At 37.4% G+C, this 26,969-nt stretch overlaps 2 protein-coding genes across 11 annotated transcripts in view; both read right to left on the bottom strand.

The window, feature by feature from the left end:
- The window catches only part of fcho2 (FCH and mu domain containing endocytic adaptor 2), a 41,350-nt gene extending 30,937 nt beyond the window's left edge, over positions 1-10,413 (bottom strand). For 3 of the 7 annotated variants that reach the window (XM_077496681.1, XM_077496677.1, XM_077496679.1), the window contains exons 1-5: positions 10,183-10,412; positions 1,886-1,977; positions 723-797; positions 509-650; positions 166-318 (exon numbers count right to left, since the gene is read on the bottom strand). In XM_077496681.1, coding sequence (XP_077352807.1) covers positions 166-318; positions 509-650; positions 723-797; positions 1,886-1,977; positions 10,183-10,215 — 495 coding nt within the window. In that variant the 5' untranslated portion in view covers positions 10,216-10,412. Of the gene's footprint in view, positions 1-165; positions 319-508; positions 651-722; positions 798-1,885; positions 1,978-10,182 lie in introns of all 7 variants that reach the window. The other 4 variants (XM_077496676.1, XM_077496678.1, XM_077496682.1 and 1 more) reach the window with 3 other exon arrangements.
- Positions 10,414-11,224: 811 nt separating this feature from the next.
- tnpo1 (transportin 1) overlaps positions 11,225-26,969 on the bottom strand; it is a 36,408-nt gene continuing 20,663 nt past the window's right edge. For 2 of the 4 annotated variants that reach the window (XM_077496684.1, XM_077496685.1), the window contains exons 11-25: positions 25,877-26,048; positions 25,650-25,802; positions 25,207-25,432; positions 24,501-24,672; positions 23,782-23,868; positions 23,602-23,709; positions 23,368-23,526; positions 23,189-23,276; positions 23,011-23,109; positions 22,160-22,255; positions 19,387-19,462; positions 17,107-17,206; positions 16,966-17,040; positions 15,783-15,884; positions 11,225-15,663 (exon numbers count right to left, since the gene is read on the bottom strand). In XM_077496684.1, the coding sequence (XP_077352810.1) occupies positions 15,655-15,663; positions 15,783-15,884; positions 16,966-17,040; positions 17,107-17,206; positions 19,387-19,462; positions 22,160-22,255; positions 23,011-23,109; positions 23,189-23,276; positions 23,368-23,526; positions 23,602-23,709; positions 23,782-23,868; positions 24,501-24,672; positions 25,207-25,432; positions 25,650-25,802; positions 25,877-26,048 (1,722 nt within the window). In that variant the 3' untranslated portion in view covers positions 11,225-15,654. Of the gene's footprint in view, positions 15,664-15,733; positions 15,885-16,965; positions 17,041-17,106; positions 17,207-19,386; positions 19,463-22,159; positions 22,256-23,010; positions 23,110-23,188; positions 23,277-23,367; positions 23,527-23,601; positions 23,710-23,781; positions 23,869-24,500; positions 24,673-25,206; positions 25,433-25,649; positions 25,803-25,876; positions 26,049-26,969 lie in introns of those variants that run through there. The other 2 variants (XM_077496686.1, XR_013278637.1) reach the window with 2 other exon arrangements.

Raw genomic sequence — 26,969 nt, 5'->3', positions numbered from 1 at the left:
TCAATTCGCATTAAACTAAAAGAAAAACATCCCAAGTTCATTGCAATTGAAAAACATGCATTTTAATGAATGTAAAAGATGTTTAAAGTGTGTCGAAGTGATTGTCACCCACGGGACGGACCCAAGCATTCCCGGATAGCGTGCAAAAAGTCTCGTCCATCCTACCTTGTCGACGTCTCTCTGGGTGGCGCCTTCCTTGCGGAGGCGCTCTTGCTCCACAGTTTTGGCATTGTAGTTCTCCTTGGACTTCTGCAGGGCCTGCCCGGTGCTCTGGATGTTCTGCACGGCCTCCAAGGTGGACGCAACCTCTTCTTTTGTCTAACCGTAACCATAACAATAAGATCACCAAACGGAGGTGAGCGCCTCCAGCTAATGACATTGCTGACATGCGGATGAAACCAATTTAGTTTTTCCCCGCAAACTGTCTTGATAATTGATTAAAAAAAAAAAAAAAAAAAAAAGAACATTTAGATCGACACCCTTCTTAAACTGAGTGATTGACACTCACCTTCTTGTGCGCTTTGGCCTGCTCCTCCACGTACTTGTGCACATCTTTGATGAGCTCCTGTAGCTTGCGCACCAGCTCCATGTGGCACATGGCCAGCTTCTCCGTGGAGCCCTTAAACACCTCCCAGACCGGCGCAAACGTCCTGCGGTCGAGAGGCCCGTTGACGTACGTTGCTGCGACCAGTTTGCCTCGGTGAAAAGTGCGCTCGACTCACCCGAGCTGTGAAAAGTTCCCCGCCGTCTTGGCGAGCTTAGTCATGGATCTGGCGTAGGCCTCTTCGATGACACTCCTGGAAGATTAGCAAAATGTTTAAAAAAAAAAAAAAAAAAAAAAAGCCACTCAAATAATCAATACGCTATGTAAAATACATTTTCTACATGGACATGGTGCATTTTGCCACCAGAGGGAGACATACTCATGGATTCAAGTCTCTAAGCAACAATGGCCCAATCTGCTCAAAGCCAAAACTATTTTTTTTTTCACATGCTTATTATTACAGTGTCATTTTACAAACTATTACTATTCATAGAGGTACCATCATTATTATTATCTTACATAGTACTGATAATATTTCACATCATTTACATTTGATTTGATGAAAATTTGGTATTGTGTTCATTTACAAGTATTACTTACTGTTACTATTATTGTTATTGTTTGATGTACAGGTAAAAACACTTTTTAAAAAATATTTAAAATAAAATATTTACATATTTTACAACTCGAGAATTTACAAATACTTTGATATTTTTATCCCTCCATCCATCTTCTTGACCGCTTATTCCTCACAAAGGTCGCAGGGGGTGCTGGAGCCTATCTCAGCCAGCTTTGGGCAGTAGGCGGGGGACACCCTGGACTGGTTGCCAGCCAATCGCAGTGATATTTTTATTTCACATACTAATATTTTCCGGACTATTACAGCACAGTATTATTTTACATACAATTATATTCATATCGAGTCTACTCTATACTATCTTACATATTGATATAATTTAACACAATTTCTATATTGTTTTGGTGAAATTCACATCATTTAACATGTTAGTATTACCTTATTATGTTCTATCATTATTACAATATTTTACACACAATTATTATATCATTGTATGTACTCTTAATATTTTCCATATTTTATCAATGCTCTTAGATTACAACGGGTGCATTTATTACATAATTTCACCCCACTTCTAGTGCATGGATACGTTTCATTTTTTTCTTTGGCTTTGAGTGACTTTTGTAACATGCTATTTGAGATTAAGGCTCTGATACGACAATTTTGCAGGTGGTCAAATAAGCTAAATAGCTAAGGCAGAACACAAAAACAAACAAACAAACTAACTTAGCTCATGTGCACAAATGTGATTGATTTGTTTTTACCTTTCCCTGATGAAGTCTGTCAGCTCCTTGGAGGAAATCTGCCCGTGCTTCATGTTGTGGTACAGCACATCAAAGCCATTGTTCTTTTCACCCTGTCAACAAAACGGGACGATGTGCAGAATATCAGTTGGCTAGCACGCATTATTCACCGCGATACCTTTTCAGCCACCCGCATGGCTTGGAGTTGCTGCAGAATCAGCCTCGGGTCAAGCGTGCCCACCTCGGCCATGCTCAATCAATATTTGGAGCGGACGGGGGTAAATAAGACTGTCAGTCTGCAAGACCGCTGACGGTAAGCGTACGTGCTGCCGGGCAACGGCGTCGACTTGCCAACATTTGAAAAATGCAACTCCGCCTCTGAATAATTCAAACGGTTGGCTTTGACTTGTTGAGCGACGCTTTAATACGCAGGTACGAAACGGGAAAGAGTCTCCAAGTTTTATGGTGAGTCATCAGCTTTTCATCAAATACTTCATCCACCATTGGAGTACTGTATAACAATTCACATTTTGTAGGAATCAGTTAAATTGTGTTTGTCTTTGAAGGCTCTCTGGAAAATGTTCAGACCAAAATATCAGTCTGTCGTTTGGGAAACAGCCTTAATTTTATTTTTTTTATTTTATTTTATTTTTTTGTGGGTCCGTAATATTGTGACAAGTGAATGAATAAGGCCTTTTGCTGCGTTGCTGTACTGCAGATGGCTCAAGAGGGCAGTGTGCAACAGGAGGAGGAACATGCCAGTTGCCATCATACTTTTTTTCTGATGGGAAACCCTATTAACTCATTTGCTCCCAAAAAACGTATGAATACGTTCTATTTTAAATATCACCATGCTCCCATAGACGTATTTATACGTTTTATTATGTTTATTTTGTGCAAGAGCATACAGAAGGCTTTGAAACAGCCTCTGAACTAAAGAGAATGCGTGAAGCAATAGTAGTTATTACAAAAACGGTCAGCAGGTGGCAGCAGAGTATAAGAGATCACCCAGGGCCATGTCGCAACCAGCCTTTTTTCACCACTGTTTTAAACAGGTTTTGGAATAATGATGAAACTTAGCTATATCCTAATGCTAATTGCTGCAAAACGGAAACAGAAATATACTTTTTTTTCCTGTTGAAATAAGAGACTCTAATCTTTCTTTTGGTATGTTTTTACAGCAATCGAACAGAATATTCTGTGGGCCTTGCAAAATCAGTCAAAATCCAGTAAAGGGAGTGAATGAGTTAACGAGAAGGCATTTATTTGGAGATGGCACACATTGCCATTAGGGGGGCACGGCATCTATTAAATTGACCGACATTTGATTTTGTGGTAAAATAGGAGCCGAACAGTCAAAAATGACTAGCACCAATTTGATGCTATTTCTGTGTGAAAAGGGGAAAACAAATATGCTAATCATAGCTAAGACAAAAGGTAAACTACACTTGAGTGACAAAAAGTTTTACATGTATTTCCAAATGACAAAAAAAAAAGTAACAAGAAATATTTAAGTGCTAACTACAAAGACTTTTCCTTATTTGAAAACTGGTTTGCTGTCAATACATGACACAACACGGAACGCAGCTTCAGCAAGCATCCTCATTTTTGCAGAGTTATTTCCTCGTTCCTGTACGCGCCGCCACAGTCAGCACTTTGACACGGTCCACAACTTCCCCACGCGAACTCCCTTTCTCGCCGCCAACACAGCGTGAGAGGACCTGCGCTAACTTCTTCATCATGACTGGCCTAAATTTGACACTAAGAGGAAAGGGAAATGTTAGAAAAACAGGTTTGGTGGTTTGCGTTTGCCGGCGGCTACAAGAATGAGTGACGTGTTTCAAAAAAAGGAAAGATGAGCCAGCGCAGCCCTCACGTTAACCTTCAGACGGGCAAAAACAATAACAAAGTTAAAATAACAAAAACACAGCAATTGCAAAGAGCAGTTTCTCGACTCAGGATAGACATGTCTCCTAAATTTCATGTTGCTAAGAGTAACTGGCTCCTTGGGTTGAATTAAAAAAAATAACTAAACAATTTTGGTGGTCAGAACACACAACAATACACGGAGGGGAAGTGATGAAAGCAAGCAACGATGGGAAGAGAGCGTGACAAACAAACAAGCTCACGTGGAGGACCATTTCAATCAAAGTGAACACAAAGGCAGGAAAAACATTTCTGGGTGGTTCTGCCCAAGCACGAGGACAAAACGATGGACTTTGCTGTGATGGTTTTCTAACAGTCCAAACTTACATGCTGAAATTGAACTTTGATTAAGTTTTGTACGACCTTTTACCCTCTTGAGTCCCTTTCACACTACCTTGAACAGGATTTAGCTCCGCCCAACACAGGCAGCGCATACGAGGGTCCTACCGACTAAACGGCCAGCTGATTAAATCGGCCCCTATCAGCTCTTTTAAAATTGGCATTCAGCACATGAAACAAATGTAAGACACAAACGAGTAATAATGGTAACGTACTTAAAATGGGTAATTGGCTGGGCAGAAGAGCCAAACCACAAAGTTACGCTCGATAGTGTACCAGAAGCACGAAGGAATGCGATTTTAAATCATTGTGTGTTCACTAAGGATTTTTTTTTTTTTTTTTTTTTTGGGCGGTTCGAGGGGCAGCCAAGTGAGCGTGACATGAACAGAACTCTCTCCATTATACTCCAAGGAGCTTAAAGCTCTTTACATGCTTAGTCTAAGGCATGGTCTGCAAACTCCGCCACTGAAGTCACATGTGGCTCTTTTGTCCCTCTCCTGTGGCTCCCTGTAAATAAATAAATAAAAAGTAAAAATGAATTTATTTACAATTTTATTTCCCAGAAAAAAATATTCTTCAAATGAATTAATAATTTAGATATAAATTGAGTAATTAAATGTTCAAAAAAATGTCAGAGTCCAAATTTTTAAGTCAGGAAAAGAGAGGAAAGGTAGATGAAAATGTTTTAAAAATTACCTAAAAATGTGCAAAAGTGACCATGCAATGTCCAAAAAGGAAAAGTAGAAATTTAGCATAAAATAAATGTCCATGAAATTGTCGGGGGGAAAAAAATGTGACAATGGAATTAATAAAAAAAAAAAAAAAAAAAAAAAAAAAAAAAAGACGGAAAGAAATGGTAAAAAAGTAACTATAAAATGACTAAAAACAAAAAAGAAATCCTGAAAATTACCAATAATATACAGAAAATTGCCACCAACCAAAAAAATCTAGAAAATTTAATTAAGAAAAGACAGGGATTTTTTTTTTTTTTAAAGTGACCACCATAAAAGAAAATAAATCGTGAAAATGATCGTAAAATTTCCAAAAATGACAGAAATTTGCTATAAAGGCATTAAAGTTTAAAAACGTATGAACATGAAGTATTAAAAATTACTAAAACAAACATAAAAACAAAATCCCAAAACGCGGAATGGTGCAGCTCTAATTAGCTCGGGCACTCAGTACACTCGTCTAACACTAAAAAAGCACTTTCGTTTATGTTCAAATGTTTTGTGGCTCCAGGCAGATTTTTTTTTTGGTTATTTATTTGTGCTAAAAAGGCTCTTGACAGTAAAGGTTGCTGACTCCTGGTTTAAGGCCAGAGCATTTTTGACAAGGCCGTCCGAGGGCCGCCATGCGCATCGATCGCGGGCAGGTGCGGAATGTATCACAGGCGGCCTAAGTGGACTTTTATTTGGTCGTTTCATGTCCAGCCAGCCGGCAAGTAGACGCGGGAATATTCAGGTAAGTGCAGTGGAAAAACACAGAAGCCCAAACGGGATTTGCGCCCTCCAGGCGGCTTGTCTAGACTGGCGTTTACCAACCTTTCTTGAGCCAAGGCACATCATTTTACACAGAGAAAAAAAAAAAAATCTCACAGCTCAACACCAAGCAAAAATCTCACGAGTCTCAACATGGTATTCTGATTTAAGGTTTGGATGTGTTTGTGGAATAAGAATTGAGCAGAATAATCCATCCATTTTCAGCAATCTCGCCATTTTTCTGAAAATGACATCAAATTGCTCACGTCGCAAACGTCTCACCTGCTTTCTAGGTTTGGTCACGTGACCTTCGCAATGCGCGCCCGAAGGCATTTTGACGACAAAATGGCAGCGCGCTGAGATGGATGGATTCGTCTGCTTCATTCAAATTCCAAAAACACAATCCATCCACCCATTTTCTCAACCGCTTACTCCTCACGAGGGTCGCGGGGCCTGCTGGAGCCTATCCCAGCCGGCTTCGGGCAGTAGGCGGGGGCATACCCTTAACTGGTTGCCACCCAACCGCAGGGCACGTAGAGATGAACAACCACTCACACCTAGGGACAATTCAGAGCACCCAATTAACCTGCCATGTATAGGGGGAAAAAAAAATCACTTTTCTACACAAAATCTTTCTATAAAAGCAAAATAAAATGCAAGGATTCACAGTTTTCTTTTTTTTTTTTTTGTTCTTTAAACTACGCAACATGATTGCACAAGCTCCGCTCGACCTTCCTCTTGAGACGGAGATGTGATGAAATGCATCCGTTGTCGTCGTGTACGATTCGCACCATTTGAGTTGTGCGCGAGTAGTGTTTCGACACACAATACAGACCAGCGGCGAGTGGAGGGTGAGTGGGGAGGGACGCGGCGTTGGCGTTGTCGGCATCTACACGCTAAGCTTAGCACAGACGGCCAATCTTGCGTTTAGTTTTAGTTTTATCCTCAAATAAATGGTAAAAAAAATTACCACTCAGCCATTTTTTCCTCTCTATTGTAAACAAATACAAAACAACAAACAAACTGCCTGTAATTAATATCTTTATTAGTGTATATATATATATATATATATATATATATATATATATATATATATATATATATATATATATATATATATATATATATATATATATATATTAGGGGTGTGAATTGCCTAGTACCCGACGATTTGATTCGTATCACGATTCATAGGTCACGATTCGATTCGATACCGATTAATCCCGATACGAATCTATGAGTCGATTGTTGCGATTTTTTAAATTTAAATTTAGAAAATACTAATTAGTAAACTTGTACAGTGTAAGATTTGTATGAAAATGTATTATTTATTTATCTGAAATTTCAGATAAATATAGAGGTTGTAATCTGTTTCATGTTTGAACAGCATTAAAATCAAATATTAAGGCTTAATGTTCCGTTCATATAACATTCTTCCATGCTCAAGGTGTGAATCCTAAAAAAAAAATCAAAAAAAAAAAAAAATCAAAAAAAAAAAATCGATTTTGCCGATTATTGAATCGATTCGAGAATCGTGCGATGTAGTATCGCGATATATCGCCGAATCGATTTTTAACACCCCTAATATATATATATATATATATATATATATATATATATATATATATATATATATATATATATATATATATATATATATACACACATTTTATTTTTAAATAATTGCCCGATAATCAGTTAGTGTACTTTTATTCGACCAAACATCGGATATGGACAAAAATAAAAAAATCCATACCGGTGGGATCTTATTCATAACAACGGACAATTACAAGTTATTTCTAAACCTAATATGCATATTTTATTGGAACGTGAGGCCAGACTCAAACCTGAAACCAAAAATGACAAAGAGCCGTTTTATCTTTTTTGTATCCAAAGGAAAACGTGTCGCCCCGGCTTGCGACACAAGTTTCTGTGATTTCTGTTTGTGTGTGTGCGCACTTTGGTTGATGATTTGCAGCGCAGTAGAAAAAAAAAAAAAAAGTAAACGCACGCGTCGCCGGTTGCCAACGTGTGTGTGCGTGCGCGCGCGCGGAGCATGTTAAACACACAGCTGATCTTTGCCATCACTGGATTCTCTTGTGGCCGAGGCACAAAGGCCAGACTGACTGAGTCGCTCGCCTCCCTTTCTATTTAGGTCAAGTTCCCTTTTGTGATTGCACCGTTCAATTGACTCCAAAGGCCGAATACAGTGGATATAAAAAGTCTACACACCCCTGCTCTAACGTCAGGGTTTGTTATCGAAATAAATGGGGTGCAGATAAATATCCACCATTGAGTTGACTTATAGATCGTTTAACTGATTTTAAAAAGTGAAAGTAAAAGCAAACAACTGAGATAATGGAGTTGCAGAAGTGTGCACACCTGCCAAGTTAATGAGGATATGGGTTTTCAGAATGAAGCAATCAGATTCAGACTGGTGCCATATGTGGGGCAGCACACATCAGCCACCATTTAAAGTGCCTCTGATGAACCCCAAATAGAGTTCATCTGTTCTAGAAGGCTTTTCCTGACCTTTGTTTTCCTTTGATGACTCACAATTCTAAGATACTTTTCGTGAGTTACGACTTATTTCATGTAAATTACATTAATTTTATTCTTGGAAAATTTACTGCTGTGTTTATATTAGAACTTTGTTATAATAAAATTAAGACTATGCTCATAAATTATTACACTGTGCTAAATATTGACTTTATTCTCCTAAAGTAGTTAAAGAAAATGATGGCTTTAACTTTTTATATGACTATAACTTTATTCTTCTAAAATTGTGCATTTATTCTCATAAAATGATGCAATTATAAAATTATGACTTTATTCTGTACAGCGATTTAAATAATCGAGTAATCGGTCACAGGCATTGTTTAACTGAAAATTGTACAAATCTTGATGTCCGCCTCCCAAATGCAATTATTGTGAATTCTGTAGTCTTTCATGAAAGCATACCGATATATTTTATGTTTAACCATAAGTGTGACATTCGCAAACATTTGCTTTTGTTCGAAAACAATGAAGAAACCAATAACTGAGTTTGAAAAATGCTGGCAAGTACAACATTTTTTTTTCCCAGTTAAAGAAAATAATGGCTTTGTAATACACTCAAATGCAAAATAAAAATGTTGTCAGATTATTCAATTAATTGATGAAATAATCAATAGAATCACTGATTCGGGAAAAAAAAAAAAAAAAAAAAGTCAAATAGTGATAGCCCTAACACAATGCTGATTGGATGATGATAGGCTCCTCTAATATCTTGCTGCATTTGTCAGGATTTTATCTTATGTTTTGTGTCGTCGACAAGACGGGCAACATTCCCGCGATAGCGAACCTAATCGTGCAACAATTACCATCATATTTTTTTCCCCTCAATGACTGTCCTTGAAAACAGAACACAAACATTCTAGACTCTCCAACGTCTTATCAAAGCGGCAGCTCTGTTGTTATAATGCAGAATTCTGTTCCGGCCCAAGTGGTGACAAACTACACACTGTGGCTTTAAAATTAGAAATGTATCCTTATTAAAATTTCAGCATTATTATTACTAAAATTAAGACTTTTTTTTTCCTCATGAAATTACATGTTAATCATTAAAAACACAACTTTATGATTGGGAAATCCCACCTTTAATGATATGACTTTCATCATCATAAAAGTATGGCTTTTATCCCATTAAGTTGAGTTGACATAAGTAATATAAGGCTGTTATGGTATTGGGCTAACTTTATGGAATTTATTCAAAGCACACATATTTTAACATGTTATAAATGTGACTGTTAAGTTGTGTAAAACTCTCAACGTGTTTTTGTAAGTATAACTCCCACATAAACAAGTATTTAAACTAGTAACTACTGCCTAAGCAAAAATCAATTTAAAAGGAATTTTTGTCTTTCACTGCAAGACAGTACTAACAGGAAGAAAGTTAAACAATTATGAATAAAAACATGACTTAGAAGTGTCAGGCAGGCCTCTACTTGTTTGAGCTAGCATAGCCACGTCAAATCATGTTCGTGGGCAAAAGACAGCTGGGCAGGAAAAAGGCGACATTGCACGCCATAAAACAGTGGCTTTTAACCTAAACAATGACACTTAACGACTGTTCAAAGAAAAAAAGTTGCGCGTTTTATTTGAAATCCATCGGGGAACTTTCGAAACATCTGGCCTCTCACTGAAATTTCACGGAAGGAAGAAAAATGACGCGTAAAAGGGCCCCCCCCACAAAGAGGCTATGATTGACAATCGCGGCAGCCAATGGCGTCGTCGGATGGAACGTGAGCGCTCCCGAGAAAGTCGCGCTGGCCAATCAGCAACGGCAAACGAAACATGGGGGCGTATATTTTGAAATGTTCAAGATAGGTGGGCTCTCGCTTTCCCTTCAAAGGCCCTACAAAATTCCGGCGTTGACTAAATAATACATAATAGCGATGATGATGATAATAAGAATAAAATTAAGAAAACTAACAGGGTAGTTTATCTTAGGAAAACCCATTTTACGTGACAACAACTGGACGAGAAGGAGTAAAGACCCGGTGTAAACACCCCCGAAAAGAGACAACCTACCCAGAAATTGTCCACGAAGTAGGGCGTAATCATCTTGTTCTCGTCGTCCTATTCGTCGCCGACACTTGTGGAGAAACTTTAGTTTTTCGTTTAAAAAAAAAAAAAAAAAAAAAAAAAGCCAAATTCATCCACAGCGAGATCCCGTTTGGTTTCTGCCGTGTACTGCTTCGTTGCTCCCTTTCTTCCCCCCCGCCCCGTCTCGTCCCGTCGGGGTTCGCCTCCTTCTGTCTCTTTTTTTCCCCCTCCTCCCTCCCCTGCCGACAAAACTCCACCTCTCCTCCCGCCCGCTCGGTTATCCGAATCGTCTCTCGCTATTCCCGGTCGGCCAACAACGGAATCGAGCCGCTTGGTGGAGCCAAACGAGACGAAGCAGCGCTGGCGCTGTCAATGGCTGACCGGAAAGGAAACAAACAGATTAGCCCAAGGCCGGTAAAGGCGAAATCAGAAGGTGCGTTCAGTGACGTCCAGGAAACTCGGAGATGCGTTCATGGACATTACGAAAAGCGCACAACTACAAAGAGTGTGTCTGTGAAATATCACAGCTTTACTATCGTAAAATGCCGTCATTATTTAAGTAAAATCACAACTTTATTCCGGTAAAATGATTTTTTTTTTTCTAATTTACAAAAAAATTAATAAGAATTGGGTAACCTAAATTTCTCATAAAATAACATGAAAGCTTTATTTAGGTAAAGTTATTACCTAATCGTCATAAAATGACGGCTTAATTTTATTTCTAACATTAGTACTTTTTTCCTGTAAAATATGGCATTTTTGTAAAATTATCCAATCTAAAAAAAATAATTGCTTTATCATTTAATTCCAGTATTTTCATTAACTTATGACAAAATTCTCATAAAACAGATATTTTTGTAAAATGATTACAGTAAATGTACTTTTTTGCTGTGTTGTAGAATGTTTCTAATGTCAACTATGTGCCTTGGCTTAGTAATGGTTGGGGAAATAAGTTCCATATGTAAAAAAAAAAATAAAAAATAGAATGTGAAACCATCATGAAGACACACACAAAAAAAAACATACATAATGTCATCATGTAAACAATTTATTGGAACAATGTACATATTCAAGCAATGGTAACCATTCACACATGTACCCACCACTATGTCATCTTACAAATATTACAAAAACAGTACAATATATATTCTTTGCATGATTCAAAATATTTGGTGGCCGCAAAATAATTATTCCTATTTTATTTCAGCAGCTCATAACAAAAATAATAATAATAATAAAAAGGCAGATCATGTAAATTAGGTGGGTAAAGTATGGCGCACACTATGGCAAACTCAAATGCATTCACTGATTTATTCATTTTAGCAGCTTAAAAAAAAGAAAAAGAAAAAAAAAACAAGGCAGATGGTCTCAATGGGGTGGGCAGTGTTAATTACATTTTTTCTAATGTAGTTATTTTCCTCAAGTGCTTTATTCATTTATCTCATTTTATGAAGTAATTGTAAATTATAATTAAAATATATTGTGATATACATCAGTGGTTCTCAACTGCTCATCTTGTTACTGTTGAACGCATTTTTCTTTTCAAAATAAGTCCCTTTTTTTTTTTTTTAACAGTTTCAGCCGAGTGACAAACCGCCAAAAGCGTATTGCTAGCGATGATTTCCGTTAGCTAAAGGCTGAGCTGCATTGTATTTGTTTACGGTTAGTGACTAAAGCACAAATGACATTTAGTGACGCTTGCACAATATTTTGTTCTATATGAAAAGTTGGTACAACTCTATTGACTGATAGGTGTTGTATTTTATTTTATGTTTTAACAATCAAAAGTGGCACTGCTCCAAATAAACAGTTTGTTCCTGGATGGCAGTGGCGCTTTAGAAAAAAAACAAAAACAAACAATCATTCAAATTTGTAAAAGGTTCCTACAAAGTCCAGGCGTGTTTTTGTTTGCTGTCTTCATCAAACTTGTATATTCATCATATGAAATAAGTGCAAGTTGCCAGTCGCAGTTACTTATCAAATTGCATAATTATTCTTCTAAGACTTTTATTCTTGTCAAATCGTGGCTTTATTTTCATAGAAATGACAATTTTGGTCAAGTTCCAACTCTAAATTGCCGGAAATTATGACGACTGTTGCAATTTTATTTTTGTTCAATTACATGACTGCATTAACAAAACTTCATTATCTTTAAAATTGACTTCATTTTCATAAAGTTCCAACTTTAAATTTTAGTAAATTCTAACCATCGTAAAATTATGATTTTATTGTAAAATTATTTCATTTTTTTGCACTATTATGGCTATGTTGGTCAAACTACATTTTACAATGCCACTACGTTAATGTAAAATCATAACTTTTCGCCTACGATTAAAGTTTATTCTCGTAAACTTTATTCTCATTGCGTGACAATTTTCATCATAAAGCCACTGCTTTACGATAAAGTAGAGCTTTACTTTGTCAAAATGACAAAATTATTCTCAGAACTTTTCAACTATGTGATGTAATATTACACTTTATTCTCGTTTATTACGACATAACGTAAAATTATTTTCTTCAACTGGGAAATTAGTAAACTACAATATGGTAAAACTATATGTTGTCAAATGAGACCTTTTTTTTTTTTTGTACATTTAAATTTAAACCCGTAAATTTACAGAATTAGTCTCAATTTGCCAACTAGTCCTGAAAAATTCCACCTTAATTTTCTTGATATTTTTACTTGAGTTTTGTAACGTTCCAACTTTATGTAGTCGACCAAGTGGTCCATGACTACAGAACCATCTTAACATCGGGGGTTACCATCTTTTTATGATATGGTGAACAATAAATGACCTTTGACATGAAATACGCACGAGTTCCTAATCTCAGTTGTGTGCACAAACAAGAAAGTGGGGCGGGGCTCCAAAAACAAAAACAAAACTAGCAAACACATAAAACGATGACCTGAGGATCACATGTAGAAAACACGTATTCATTCAAGTAGCGAAAACCATCATGACCAACGCACACAATCAAGCGGCGAGCACAACACTCGGAATGTGACAAGACAAACGTGACGTACACGCGAGGATTGGCCTTACAGTATTCCATGGCGCGCTGCTAACAACCTCTAAAGTCCAACGCTTCTGACGTGCGACCATTCGAATCAGCCTAAGAAATTGGGGGAAAAAAAGGAAAAAAAAAAACCCCTATTGGTTGAGCCCTATTTTTAAGTGTTTTCGGTTAAACTATGCTGATTTTCTGCCATATAAGTGGGGGACACCCCGGACTGGACGCTAGTCAAATCACAAGGCACATATAAACAACCAATTATTGTATTACTTTGTATTTTCACAGTTTCAGAACGTTAAAATTTTACCGAAAAGATTCTGTCACATCTCAACACTAAATGGTCGTACCTTTATTGTCCCAGAAAAAAAAAATTACTTTTTTTTTTTTTTTTTTTTTTTTTTAAATCGACTTGTTCACTCTGGGATATGAAATTTAATCATGTGAAAATTGTACCAAATGTATGATCCTTGACTGTCATATCTTATATTTAAAAAAATAAAAAAACAAAATCCTAATATTCAGATCAGAAATGTAAGAATGTTATTAAAAACATTCAGTCATGTTTCGGTTCACATTGAATGGCCATACCTTCATTAAAAAAAAACAAAAAAAAGTCATGAAATAAATAAAATAAAATAAATAAAGCCATGCAATTTATATAGAAAATATCCTACAGCTTTTATGCTGGCGGCAGTTTGAAAATGAGAAAAATTAACAAATCCGAACTTCATCCCATGTTGGACTTTAGAGGTTCTGCTGTATTTTTTTTTTTGGACACAAATGATAATCTAATGACTTATTTTCATGCATTAAAAAAAATAGCAGCACTACTTCACATAACTCCAATTAACTGGATTAAAATGCTTCAATTTTTACTCTGGCCAGCAGAGGGAGCAATGGGGGCAAATAAAAACAATTGATTCCAAATCATCATGGAATACATTCAGGCTGTTCAAAACACGATGGACTTTCACAGTATTTCCAAACAAAGGACAGGGAGGAGGGGAAATACTCCAGCAAAATGACATTATACGAAGTCCCAGTGTTGTAAGACATTTTCCTAGACACAGTTATTAATTCCCCGCTAAATTCGAGGGGCCACCGACATGCACGAGACGAGAGCAAACTAACTCCCCCTTCCCCTTTGCGGGATTAAACAAAAAAAAAAAAAAAACACCACAAAAAAACCCTAATCATCCTCAACGTCATGCACAGGACACGACAGCTAAGATAAGAGAAGCTTCGGGAAAAAGTCACGGTTACATCATCATCATTTCTATTTTTGTTTTTTCCACGATTCCCCAAATCTACCACGCTCTTCTGGAACATGGGCATAAAGTTGGAATAGCATGACAAAAAAAAACCCACACCAATTTTACACATAAAAAAGGTACACCTTTTCAAACAGACATTTCAAGGCTGAAAAAAAAAAAAAAAAGTCACTTTAACGTGTTAATGCTAAATTTATTTTTACAAAAATATATCAACTTTCTATTATTCTTTAAATTACAACTATTGTAATTGTTTATAAATATTCATATAAAATGACAATTCCCCCCCCCCCCTCCATAAAACTATGTGACATTGTAAAAGTTCCGGCTTTATTTTCCTGAAATTCCAACTTGCTTTTGTTTTGTAGTTATGGCTTTATTTTGACGTAAAATCATGGCTTTACTCTGAAATGACAACTTTAGTACGACTGCAATTGTTGTTGTAACTTAAGTCACATAAAATTACAAGCACTCTTGTAAAATTACCGCTTTATTTTCATAAAAGTACGACTTTTACAATTACAGCTTTATTTTTGTCAAATTCTTGTGAAATGACTAATTTTTATCTTGTGAAAATGTTCATGTTAAATTACGACCAAAAATTTGTCTTAATTACAATTATCAAGACTTCATTTTTGTAAAATAATTTTTTTTCAAAGAATTTTTTTCCCAGTAAAATGTAAAACTTTAATCATAAAATTACAAGTTTATTTCCGTAAGATAAGGACCTGTAAAGTTTTTGTAAACCGTAGCAAAATTGCAGGTATTCCTGTAAAAATCCGACTTTTTTTTTTTTTTTTTTTTTGTCATATAATTCCGCCTTTATTCCCATCGTATTTCAACTTCATATTTTTCCTGCCATTGAAGAAAATCAATCTCATGCGCGGACTGCTGTTCCAGACCACTGGGGCTCGAGTTCCGCTTTATTAAACAGCCACGAAAAAAAACAAAAAACGATGACGACGTGATTATGAATGGTGACTTGGGTTACTATGTCCTCGTCCAACCCCCCCCCCCCCGTAGGCCCATCGGGGGTACCAAAACCCTCCCACCCCGTCCCGCCAAGTGGGGGGAGTTCTCGCTCCCGTTCCCCGTCAGGCAGATCCTCCCCCTTGATAAAGGGCGTGGTGTTCCCTGGGTAAAAAGACGTTCTCCGTATTGTCTCCTGACATCAAAAGACCTGCGTGGAAATAGACAAAGTCCATGTTTTGAAGCAAATACCAATCATACATACTGTTGTTATTTTATACCAATGTTGTTGAGCTGGCAAACTGACCCCCCCCCCCGCGTCTTTTAGACCCCGTAGAATGTGGCCAGGCGCTCTTTTAGCGGCACGGGGAACTGGTCGGAAAATTGCCTCCAGTTCTCCTCGCCCACCTGGTTCTTAAAGCCGTGAAGGATCTGAAATCAAACCACACCAAAAATCAATTTGGGACGTTGAGGCACAAAATTAGGTACGCCTAATTCAACACAGTAACCCGAAATTCTGCCTTGACAAAAATTTAAAACATGCTGTTTGGTGTTCACATAATTGCCATCTTTACTTTAAGAAAATTTTGAAATTCTTGTAAATCGCAGACTTTTGTAAAATTAACAAATTTTTGTAAAATTGATTAATTTATTCTCATACTACCAACTTTATTTTCCTAAAATTGTAATTTACAAGAATAAAGATGTACTTTTAAAAATGAAAGCTTTATTTTCATAAAATTACACAGAGAAATGGTTTTAAAATTATGAGAAAAAAATATTAAATTAAAAAAAATTGTATAACAAGTTGTGGAAATATGAGTTGTAACATTACAATCATAGTTCGACAAATGCTAAGTTTTTTTTTTCCCATGAAAAAAAAAACAAACTTAATTTTTTTTTTTTATTATAAAGATGTGATATGAGGAAAAGTTGAAGAGTTTTTTTTTAATTATTAAATCATAGTACAGTGTTCCTTCGTTTATCGTGGGTGTTATGTTCCAGAATCTACCCGCGATAATGGAAATCTAATAATAAAAACAAAAACATCTAATAATAATAATAATAATAATAATAATAAATCCATTAAGTATGTATATTTTTTCATTTATTAAGTTTTTTTTTCATTTTGGTATACTTTTTAATTTATTCTAAATGTTTTTCATTCATAATATATTTTTTCCATGTCATTTTTTCCATTACAAGTATTTGTTTTTAATTTACTTGGTATACAGCACAGTATATATTTCTATCTCCGGAATGCAATGTCGTGTAGCGACGGGGAAGAGAAAAAAAAAAGGGGGGGGGGGGGGGGGGGGAGAAAAAACAAAACAAAAAAAACATGCTGTAAAAAAATCCGCAAAACAACGAGGCGCGATAAACGAGGGAACACTGTATCCCGAAAATCAATTCTTTCTTCTTGAGGTGGGAGGGAAGGTCCAACAGTATGAGAATAGAGTTGCACTAAAGACTACAGTAGTAATTTTCGCTTGCACGAGTTGAAAATTGTTACCTTATAGAACATGTCTCGCAAATCTTCCTTGGGGTTGACCCAGGACGCCACCGCGTCGCAGAAGAAGATAAAATCCTTGTGAGAAGAAAAACGGCGTGAGGCGGCCGGCTCCACATTCTCGGTTTATTTTTCCAATCTCACCTGCACGACACCTCCCGGGTTGACGCTTATCATGGTGCAAATTCCTCGGAAAGCCGAGTCTTTCTCCTCGTTGTCTCTTATATTCCGCAGGGACGTGCACCTGCCGACGGGGAGCGCAGCTTTTAACACGGAGGGCCGCATCAGATTGCAAATAAAATAACGCTGAGTCACTGGGCTATGTTTCAATTTCAATGTTCGCTCTCATCTTAGCGTTACAATGAGTTAAGAAACTTTGCGAGGAGATTAACTGTTATCTATCGGTGCTCCAAAAAGAGGCAAAAATAAATTGAAGCTGCACACGAGACTAAGGAGGCCCATTTCAGCCAATAAGAGATTGACTAACCCTGAAACACAGAAACTACATTTCATCTACAGTCTGTTTTCCTTACAAAATATGAAAAACAACAGCTGTCATCCGTGTGTCTGCCTGAAAATGTCTGAGCACATTTCAGCCTACAACAACTCCACTTTGAATCTGTGCTGTTTTATAAATGACAACAAAAAATGTTTTAGGACTATTATGGCTCAATTTGCCTTATATTATGTTGTTTTATACACATTTTTTTATTTGGTTTAGTTAAAAAGGGTTAACATTATATTACACTGGGTAACATATTTTGGTACCAAGAATTTGTTTTTTGTTTTTGTTTTTTTACAAAGTTTTAAAGTGTTTTGACGTTACTGAATCAAAAAATGACATTGGCTTTTCCAAATTCGCACAAGAAAAAAAAAGGTGCTAATAATATGCAAGTTACAGCATTGGTATTCTCCTTATGTTATAACTCTGATGAGGCTATATTTGTCTTTTCAAGCATGTCAACAGTGTTCCTTCATTTTTGCTGCAATATCATGAAAGATAGCAACCGCTATCACGGAATGCCTTCTCCATATATACAATCACGAATCGTGAAAATCAAGCAAAAAGTCTGAAAATAATAGACAATATTAGCAGTAAAAACAAATGCTCTATTACGGTAATTGGTTCAAAGAAATGGAAGTCATTTTCGAACTCATCAGCCCAAATGGGTCATTTTGGGCGGCGTGGCTCAGTGGTATGTTGGTCATCTCCCAACCTGGAGGTTGTGGGTTCGATCCCATGCCATTGTGACCACGTCGAAGCATCCTTGAGCAAGCTACTGAACTGCCAATTGCTCCTGATGCTGTTTCATCAGTAGGTGAATGGGTAGTCAAAAATTTAAAGCGCTTTGGAAAAGCGCTATATAAATGAAGTGCCATTTACCATTTACCAAAAGCAAAAGCCATTCAAAAAAATAAAAAATAAAAGGTTGGCCAGTGTTATGCAAATAATCCTTCTATGGCCCCATTTTACACCTTTGATTTTATTTCAAATCTATTAAAAATATATGTAGGGGATCTAGGGCCTGAAAAAGGATGCGAACCACTGCAGTAAGGAGATCCTGCCGCTCGTTATTCGTACTCGTTATCACACTTTCCAAATCACTGCCCTGTCCGAACCCTTCAAATCATAACCCTGCGTCACCCTAACCCAGTGCTTCTCAATTATTTTTAAAATATCTTGCAACAAATAGTATCATTCGTCTATAAAATTGCTCTATGTACATCACTGCAGTTGAGCTAATACTCTGACAATGACGGCGCCACTGCCACCTACTGAAGTGGATGTGCAATTACACACTTATATGGCCAAAGAAAGGGGAGGGAAAAAAAAAAAAGTGTCACGCTTCCCCCTATTTGAGAAGAACTCCAACATCATAACCCCGACTATATTCAAATTAAACCAACTATTGGCTGTAATGGGCTTCCATACACCAAATTAAAAGAAAAGAGAAGAAGCACTTTATAGTCCATGCAGCTCCTTATTGCATTTTGAATAGGAGCAAGATGGAAATGTCGGCCTTGCTTTGAGGCGAGACGGCGACATGCCAGTCGGGGATTGCAGAGACGGATGGCGGAGGCGGCAACAAGGCCCCGTCCGTCCCTTCTCCGATTGGCCGCCCGATGTCATGTGACCGACTCGCATCTTTTAGTTCGATAGCGGCTACAACGGACAACGACAAAAAAATTAAAAACTTGACACAATAACGTGGAGTTGCCATTGAGGCAGAAAACAAAAATCACAAGTAGGACCTAAAAGAGGACAGGGTTAGTCACATGGTTGGCAATGATTACAAAACTCAAGAACAAAATAAATCAAAAACATTTTTTTTTAAAGAGGAGAGCGACAGCAAGGAGAAAGAAGAGCAACAGAGAAAAGATGAATGAAAAAAAAAAAAAAAAAAAAGATTGAATAATACACACCAGGGTCTTATAAACTGCTGTAGCATGGGTGCCACCTCTTGAGGACAAACGTAACCAAGACGACCAATTGTTATTGCTACGGTAACGCAATCACGGTTACACACCACCAAACGCCAACCAAGACATGAGCAATGAGGAGGAGGGGGAGGGGGGAGTGGGGAGGAGAAAAAAAATAAAGAAAAAACACACAACTCAGAGACATAAAAATCAACAGAATCTGTGCATGATCAGAAAAAACACAAGATTTCACTTGGTGTCGGCTGTTAACAACACACTACTGCCCCCCGCAGTCGAGGAGGGTAGAATGCAAAAAATAGGACATACATACAAAACACGTTTAAGGGAGAACACATTGACGAGTTGGACAAAGACAGTCGTACAGATTGTTTTTTTGTTTTTGTTTTTTTTCCCTCCTCTGGAATTTGTTCAAGGAGACATACTTGATTCCGTATCTCTCAAATATTTATCAAAAGCCCTTAAAAGTTATTAGGGATGTAACGATATCCAAATATCACGTTACGATATGATAATTATCACGATATTGTGGGGGGGGGGGGTTGGCGATATTTAAAAATATCCCAATATTGTTTAAAAAAAAAAAAAAAAAAAAGCTCATACTAAAAAAAAAAAGCACAATATTGTGCTTTTGTTCATTGCAGCAATGCATATAAATCACCTACAATCTCTAATAACAATATTGAGGCTCTTACTTGCTAATGCAAGCACACATTGATCGCTTCACAAGCAAATTAGGTTCGCCTTCATCTGACAATTAGCATTGATTTTAAACATAGAAGGCCAAAACATCCCTAATGAAAATTAAATTGCACTAATAAACTAGCCACTAGAGGGTGCTAGAACTGCACAAATGGAAATCAACCTGACCTTTTTCTTTTTTTACAAGTGTTTCTTTTAAATATTGTGAACATGACGACGACGATATTGTGGCAGTTTAAATATCACGATATTGCCCTTATCGTTACATCCCTAGTTAATATTCCACAATGTCCCCTTTTAAATGTCACGACTCATGCCTCACAAGCACATTTCTCCCTTAAACTCAACAATGTTAATTGTACACAACAAACAGAAGTGTGCGTGTGTTTTGTTTGTCTGTTTTGTCGCTGCTGCTGTTGCCGCTCTTTTCGAAACAGAAATGACAACATGACTCTGACTACATGGAGGATAAAGGGAGGAGACTATCCAGGCACAGCAGGTTGGTATGAGGCAGAGAGGAGGAGGAGGAGGAGAGGAGAAGGAGGAGCGAGGACCTAAGTTAAAGAAGACACAGAACTATGCAACATTCTCATTAAAACAAACAGGCATATTTTGTGAACAAGTCCAATGACACATGCAGAAAGCAGATGGTAAAAAGCTCTTTTTTTTTTTTTTTCTTTCATCAAGTTCGGTGCAGGATTGTGTGGATTTAAACAAAACAAAAAAAGTATAGTGGAGCCACCAAAGTTGAATTAAAAAGGGGAATATGCGAATATATACCTTAACATACACTTAAAATATTTTCACGTATCTCATGAGACTTGGAAAGGATGAAGATGCAATAATATTCATGGAACTTAACGACAAAAATTGCTGTATTATTTGATCCAGTTGAATTGATAACGTATCGCAAGGGGCAACTATAGTACTTTCCGACAATATATAAGATATAATGTAAAAAATAAAAAATAAAATGCAAAATTGTCATGTGTGTCGGTACGGTCTTTGTCCTCACTAGTCACGACAATTAAGCACACTTGTAGAATGCCAATGAGTCTCACTTGTCCCATTTTTCCGCGACTGTATGATAATTTATGAACAGTAATCGGACAACTTTGGCATACTAGCAGGACAAGTTACTGGAAAAATGAATCAGAGGGAATTCCGGAATGGACCGTGTTCAACTTTGGAGGTTCCGGCACAATACAAAAAGTTCAACAAATTTCTGTTAGAATGTTGAACCCTGTCTCCACTAATCATTCACCATCACATTTGAATCATTATTATCCACTACTGAGTGGCAAAAGCGGCGCCCAAATCCTGCACCAAACAACATTCAACATCAATATGCACTGACATTTAAAGAACACTGAATCAAAGCAACAAATAATGTGACGGCAAACAAACAGGAACACGTACACAATTCCTCTTTTATGGACACTTTGCTCTTGCGTCTTTAAACATTTCAAGAGCGAAGCGTAACCTTGGATTATCTCGAATGTGCTGTGTGTGTGCTTCCGCCTGTGCGTGTTTCCTGGTAACGTTTATCTTGACTTTAGCGTCATTTCACTCGTTTTTTTTTTTTTTTTTTTTTTTTTTATGATTCTAAAAGCAGTGATAACCAAGCACTGGAAATAATCTCATTTCTCTCAACTGTATAGTCCAGAAAGTATTATTTATTTCCTACAACTACTGCATCTTTGTTCATCTATTTATGCTAACGACAGTGACAAGCAGGAACAATTAACTGGCACACCACTAGATGGCAATAGTAACAAGTGTATTCACCTGTTGCCATTTATACAAAAGAGTAATGACTGTGTTCAACTAAACAGGCCTACACTGCATTGTTCATGTGCTCAATCAAGATTGGGAATCACTGCTCTGATTTTTATCGCTTAAATTGTTTGCATACTTTAGCAGGAAGTCAGAGAAACCAGTATGGCTCACAGCCTGGTGAGTGGCCGACGCTCTAAATGTGTGTGCATGTTTGTGTGAGTGCTTGCGTATGTGGCAGCCACTCTGGCCCCGGCTCAGTACCGCCACAGTGTGGTACCTGTGTTTTCCAGAAGTGTCTTTGGCGTATTGGGCCTGTTAATGATCTCTACCAGCTGGTGCAGCACCACGGCAACGTACGGTCGCATTTCAGGCCCTGGACAAAAGTACCAACAAAACAAGACATGATGATGTTGACAATCCCGCCGTATGCTGTCTAGGAATGCTAAAAACAATGCTAAGGTCAAAAATTAAGACACATAACTCTCCTCCAAATAAGAATTGAAACATCAAGGAAAAGACACACAGGCACATACAGTAGATATAAAAGGTCTACACACCCTTAATTCAAATGTCAGGGTTTATATTAATAAAAAAATAAAAAAAAAAAACTAGTGAAATTATTTTTTTTTTTAAATCAAATTGTATTTGACTATTTTTCTCTGCTACAAAGTTAACAAAAAATAAAATAAAAAACCCCACTAAAGGACAAAGTATAAAACAGTCAAATGTTCTGGCTTTAATTCATATCTTTATTGTTACAAGCATTAAGGGACCAAAAGATTAGTTACTATTATTTTATACTATCATTTTAGCTCAAAAATGACTATTTTATTCACTATATGTACTGTATGTGTACGTATACGGTAGTTTTTTTCTTATTTTTTTATTAGTCTGTCGAAGCGTACTAGAATATCTGAACTATGTTTATAGTTAATCAGAAGCACTTTAAATTGTGGCAGGTATACGCCAATTTAACTTAAGAGTTTGATCATGAATGAGCAGTGAATTCTTGAATTTTTATTTTTACTTTTTGTCAACTGAGCTGTTCAGGTCATGTCTCCTTTTTTTTTTATACAATAAAAATGGGAAAGAAAGTGTAGTACAAAGACAGGACACCATTTTACTCACCCATTTGTATGGCTATCTCTCCTATTGCCCACGTTGCATTGTTGCACACGGATATAAACTCGGGGTTTAAATTAGTACCCAGTATGGGCATAAAGTCAGCTGAATGAAAAGAGGAAAAAGACAATCAATCAGTCTTGCATGTTTGTCTTCAGGTTTCATCCGGCAAAGAAAAACATACCGATGCATGGTTTGACATGCTGGAAACACGCCTTGGCCAGATCTCCCAGCAGAGCGAAGGAACTCTGACGTACTTCGGGCATTTTGTCCTAAACATTAAAATTAAAAAAAATAAATAAAAAATAAATCACCTAAGTTGTTGATTTGGTGTTACAGTAATGTTGATGTGGAGGACCTTACTTGCATGCACTGGTACATGAGGGTGAGGATGTTGCTGCGGGCGACCAATTGCTCAATGGTGCCTCCCAAACCTTCCGCCAGGCCGCTGAGGAGATCCAAAGCCACGATCATGAAGTCTTTCTCCGGTGCTTCGTACTGCTCTGGCTGCGACTGGTACAGCTAGCGGCGGGCAGACGGAGAGGAGTCGGCAAAGTGACACCAAATAGACTTTGATCACGTCTCTTGCTCACTCACCATGGCTTGAGCGAGGGTCTTCTGGACCAGGTTGACGCATCGCTGGTACACGGGCTCGCAGTAGGGCAGGAAGCCGCTCTGCAGGGCCGTAGCTACGGACGACAGACACTGAAAGGAGGGCAGATGAGGTTGGACTGACAGCACTCGCACGTCGATGCGTCAAAAGCCGACGTGACTCACTTCTAACAAAGGGAAGAGGTCTTTGTCTTCATCCTTCAGCTGGTTCCACTTCTCGATCAGAGGAGGCATCAACATTTGGATGTACTCCTGAGATCATCGCAAAGGGGGTTGCTTCAGTGAAAATGGCTGGGAGTGAATGAGTTAATGACCTAGACACTAGGGCGGTGCAATTAACAGAAATTCAATTCCAATTTTAATTGTTACACTCCACAATTACAAAATCGTAAACAAAAATAAAAGATTATTAATACTACTTTTGAGTTGTTCAGAATTGGAAATTGATTTTTTTTTTAAATAACTAATTTAATAAATCTTGTTTGGTTCAAAAGAAATATATTTGTCTTAATTTTTTTTTACATTTAAACATTTTTTTGTTTCAAAGAACAGGATTTAAATTATTACCAAATTAATCGTGATTAATATTTTCTTCATAATCGAGCAGCCTTGCTAGACACCCAGGTGATGAACTACATTAAAATCATATTCATTACATCTAACTTACATTATATTTACTGGTTTGTCAGTAAATTACATCAAATTTAATTTAGCAATATTAATGACCATATTTACGTAAAATGTGCATAAAGTATGCACCTGCAATATCACATTTGAACTCATTTAACATTCAGTACACCTCCATTGTATTTCTCTCACATTTACTTCCTACTCAATGTCTAGATTACAGCGATACAAACAGAAGACGTAAGAAGTGGCGCTACCGGTTTGTTGAGATGGTGCCCCACGGAGTCGGCGAGCGTTCCGATGGCGTCGTAAAGGATGAGGAGGTTCTTGTGCTGGTACTTGTTGAACGCAAATACCAGCGTGTCCAGGATGAACGCCAGGTAGGGCACCAGTTCCGTGCACGCCTCCTCCTCCAAGGTGGCGAAGGCGCTGGCCAATAGACAATATGAGAGGGGTGAGAACAACACATTTGTGCTCAAGGGGACGGAAAGTCAATTTCACATTCCTGGTGAAAATACTGGCAAAAAGAGCTTATACTCTATAATAAAGTATTTTTGTATTTATGTACAATTGTAATAAAGATTGAAAAATACATGCATTTTTTTAGATTAAATCTTTCAATTAAAAATTTTCAAACATCATGAAACTTATTTCAACAATATTTTTTATTTCCTATAAAATTATTTATGCTATTAATAGAATTAATGCATTTTTATTTTATTTTTTAAGTGATTATGATTAAATGCCCAACTATTTGATACAATAAAATAATTTGGTATTTCATGTATAATTGTTTATTTTAAAATAATGAAATCATACATTCTACTTTACATTAATTTAATCATGATAAATTACAAAAATGAAAGTAATTTAAATGAATTGTTCTTACTATTATTTACAATAAACCAATGAATTAATTACTGGAGTGGGTGGAGGTTATTCCTAAAGGTAAACGCAGCTTACCTGCAAGCGGCCTCCTGCACGCGCTTGTTGCTGTCCAGAATGCGCTTGAGGAGCTCGGTCATAAGGGGCTTCAGGTAGATGTCCGGGGGCTGGCTGACCACCCAGTGGGCGTAGCGGCTCAGCGTCCAGCAGGTGATTGAACGCACCAGCGCCTTCTTGTCCGACAGACACTGGACTAGGTGGGGAATCAGCTCGGGGAGGTACGGAATCATTCCCTGCATGCAGCCTGGAAACGAGCATGGAACTTTACAAATCTTTCGCACAAATAGTGAACGATTCTGTGAAAGATACAGGAACTACACCAACAAAAGAAAATTAATGAAACTGAATTTTCTGCCATATGCTTCAGTCATTTAGCCAGAATTGGCAATTTAAGTCTGACATGTTCAGCCCTTTATAGCCGCATGCACCGTATAAATTCTGGAGGGCAAAGGTCCGATTACCTTCAGCTATGGCTCCCAGCACGAGTATGCCCGACTCCTTGACGACCCACTCGGGATGGAAGAGCAGCTCTTTGAGAAGCGGCAGAATGTGCAGCAGCAGGTCGTCCCGGAAAACGTTGGCCAGGATGTCCAGCGCCGCCGCCGAACATTTCCCTAGACACACCAGCTCAAGTCTCACCACATTCCACTGCTTAAAAAACAAAACACAACCCCAGTTGAGGACTCACGGAGGTTCCAATTCGAGATTGTGTCGTCGTCATCGTCGAGGTCGTCGTCGTCCTCATCCTGCTCTTTGATGCCGTCGCCCTCGTGCTGCTGGGCGACCGTGCGGGAGCGGTGGAAGCGAGGGCGGATGTCCTGCTCGTTGTCTGGGATGGCCTCGTCCTCCTCGATGTCGCCCTGGCGATGAATTCCAAAGGGCAAATTGAAATTTGGATTGATATTTCTTTCATACATTTACTTTTGCTGTACGTCCATGCAATACAGATGCAATACAGAATGTTTTTAGAGTAATAGGCAAAAATTTGTGATTTAGACATTAATCCTTCCATATGCATACACGCTCGAAAAAATAATCTTTAAAATATTCCTTGCTGTCTGTTCTCACTCTCGTTAGGCAAAACACGCTTGCTTGCTGCTGTTTTTGTCACGCTAAGTTTACAATAAAACTGAACTGATGCATACAAAAGAGAATTAAGCATTAAGGCTGGGTTTAAAAAAAACACAATCCAACAATCTATTTCAAATCGATTTTCCTTTGAGCATGATATTGATTCATAAAACCATGAATTGATTATTTTAATATCTGTTTTTCCCATAAAAAGTCATAAGAAGATTGAGATAAGAAACCAATTTTTTTCCCCTCTTACTGTTTTCTTGAAATTTACTGTTCACATGAATTTAAAAGTATTTTCTCACATTTTTGAAAGACCTGACTTGTTGCACTTTCAGACAATTCAGCATCTTTTAAATTTATATTTACAAGTATTGAATTATGTACATATTTTCATCTCATATCCTTGCTGATGTCAATGTTTGTGTAAGACTTAAGTGATCATAACATGTTCGTTTCATTAATAATTAAATTAGAATGGATAGGCAGCCCTATTAAGCATATATTCAAACACTAAAAAGCATAACCAAATCATAAGTCTGCAAGCTTAATGCTGACAAAACGCTCAATGCCATACGGAGGCTAACGGTAATTAGCATATATGTTAACTCGCTAACAACTCTTCGAAGAGATGACTAACATTTTTCCGACGTTATTGCTTGAGCCCAAAGTCATTTGTAAGTTGTCCACGTTATGTCCTGGGTTCA

Source organism: Festucalex cinctus, chromosome 15 (assembly GCF_051991245.1).
Source record: "Festucalex cinctus isolate MCC-2025b chromosome 15, RoL_Fcin_1.0, whole genome shotgun sequence".
In the NCBI taxonomy this organism is placed as follows: Eukaryota; Metazoa; Chordata; class Actinopteri; order Syngnathiformes; family Syngnathidae; genus Festucalex; species Festucalex cinctus.
The sequence above is the reverse complement of the archived record's forward strand: the minus strand, read 5'-3'. Positions and strand labels throughout refer to the sequence as shown.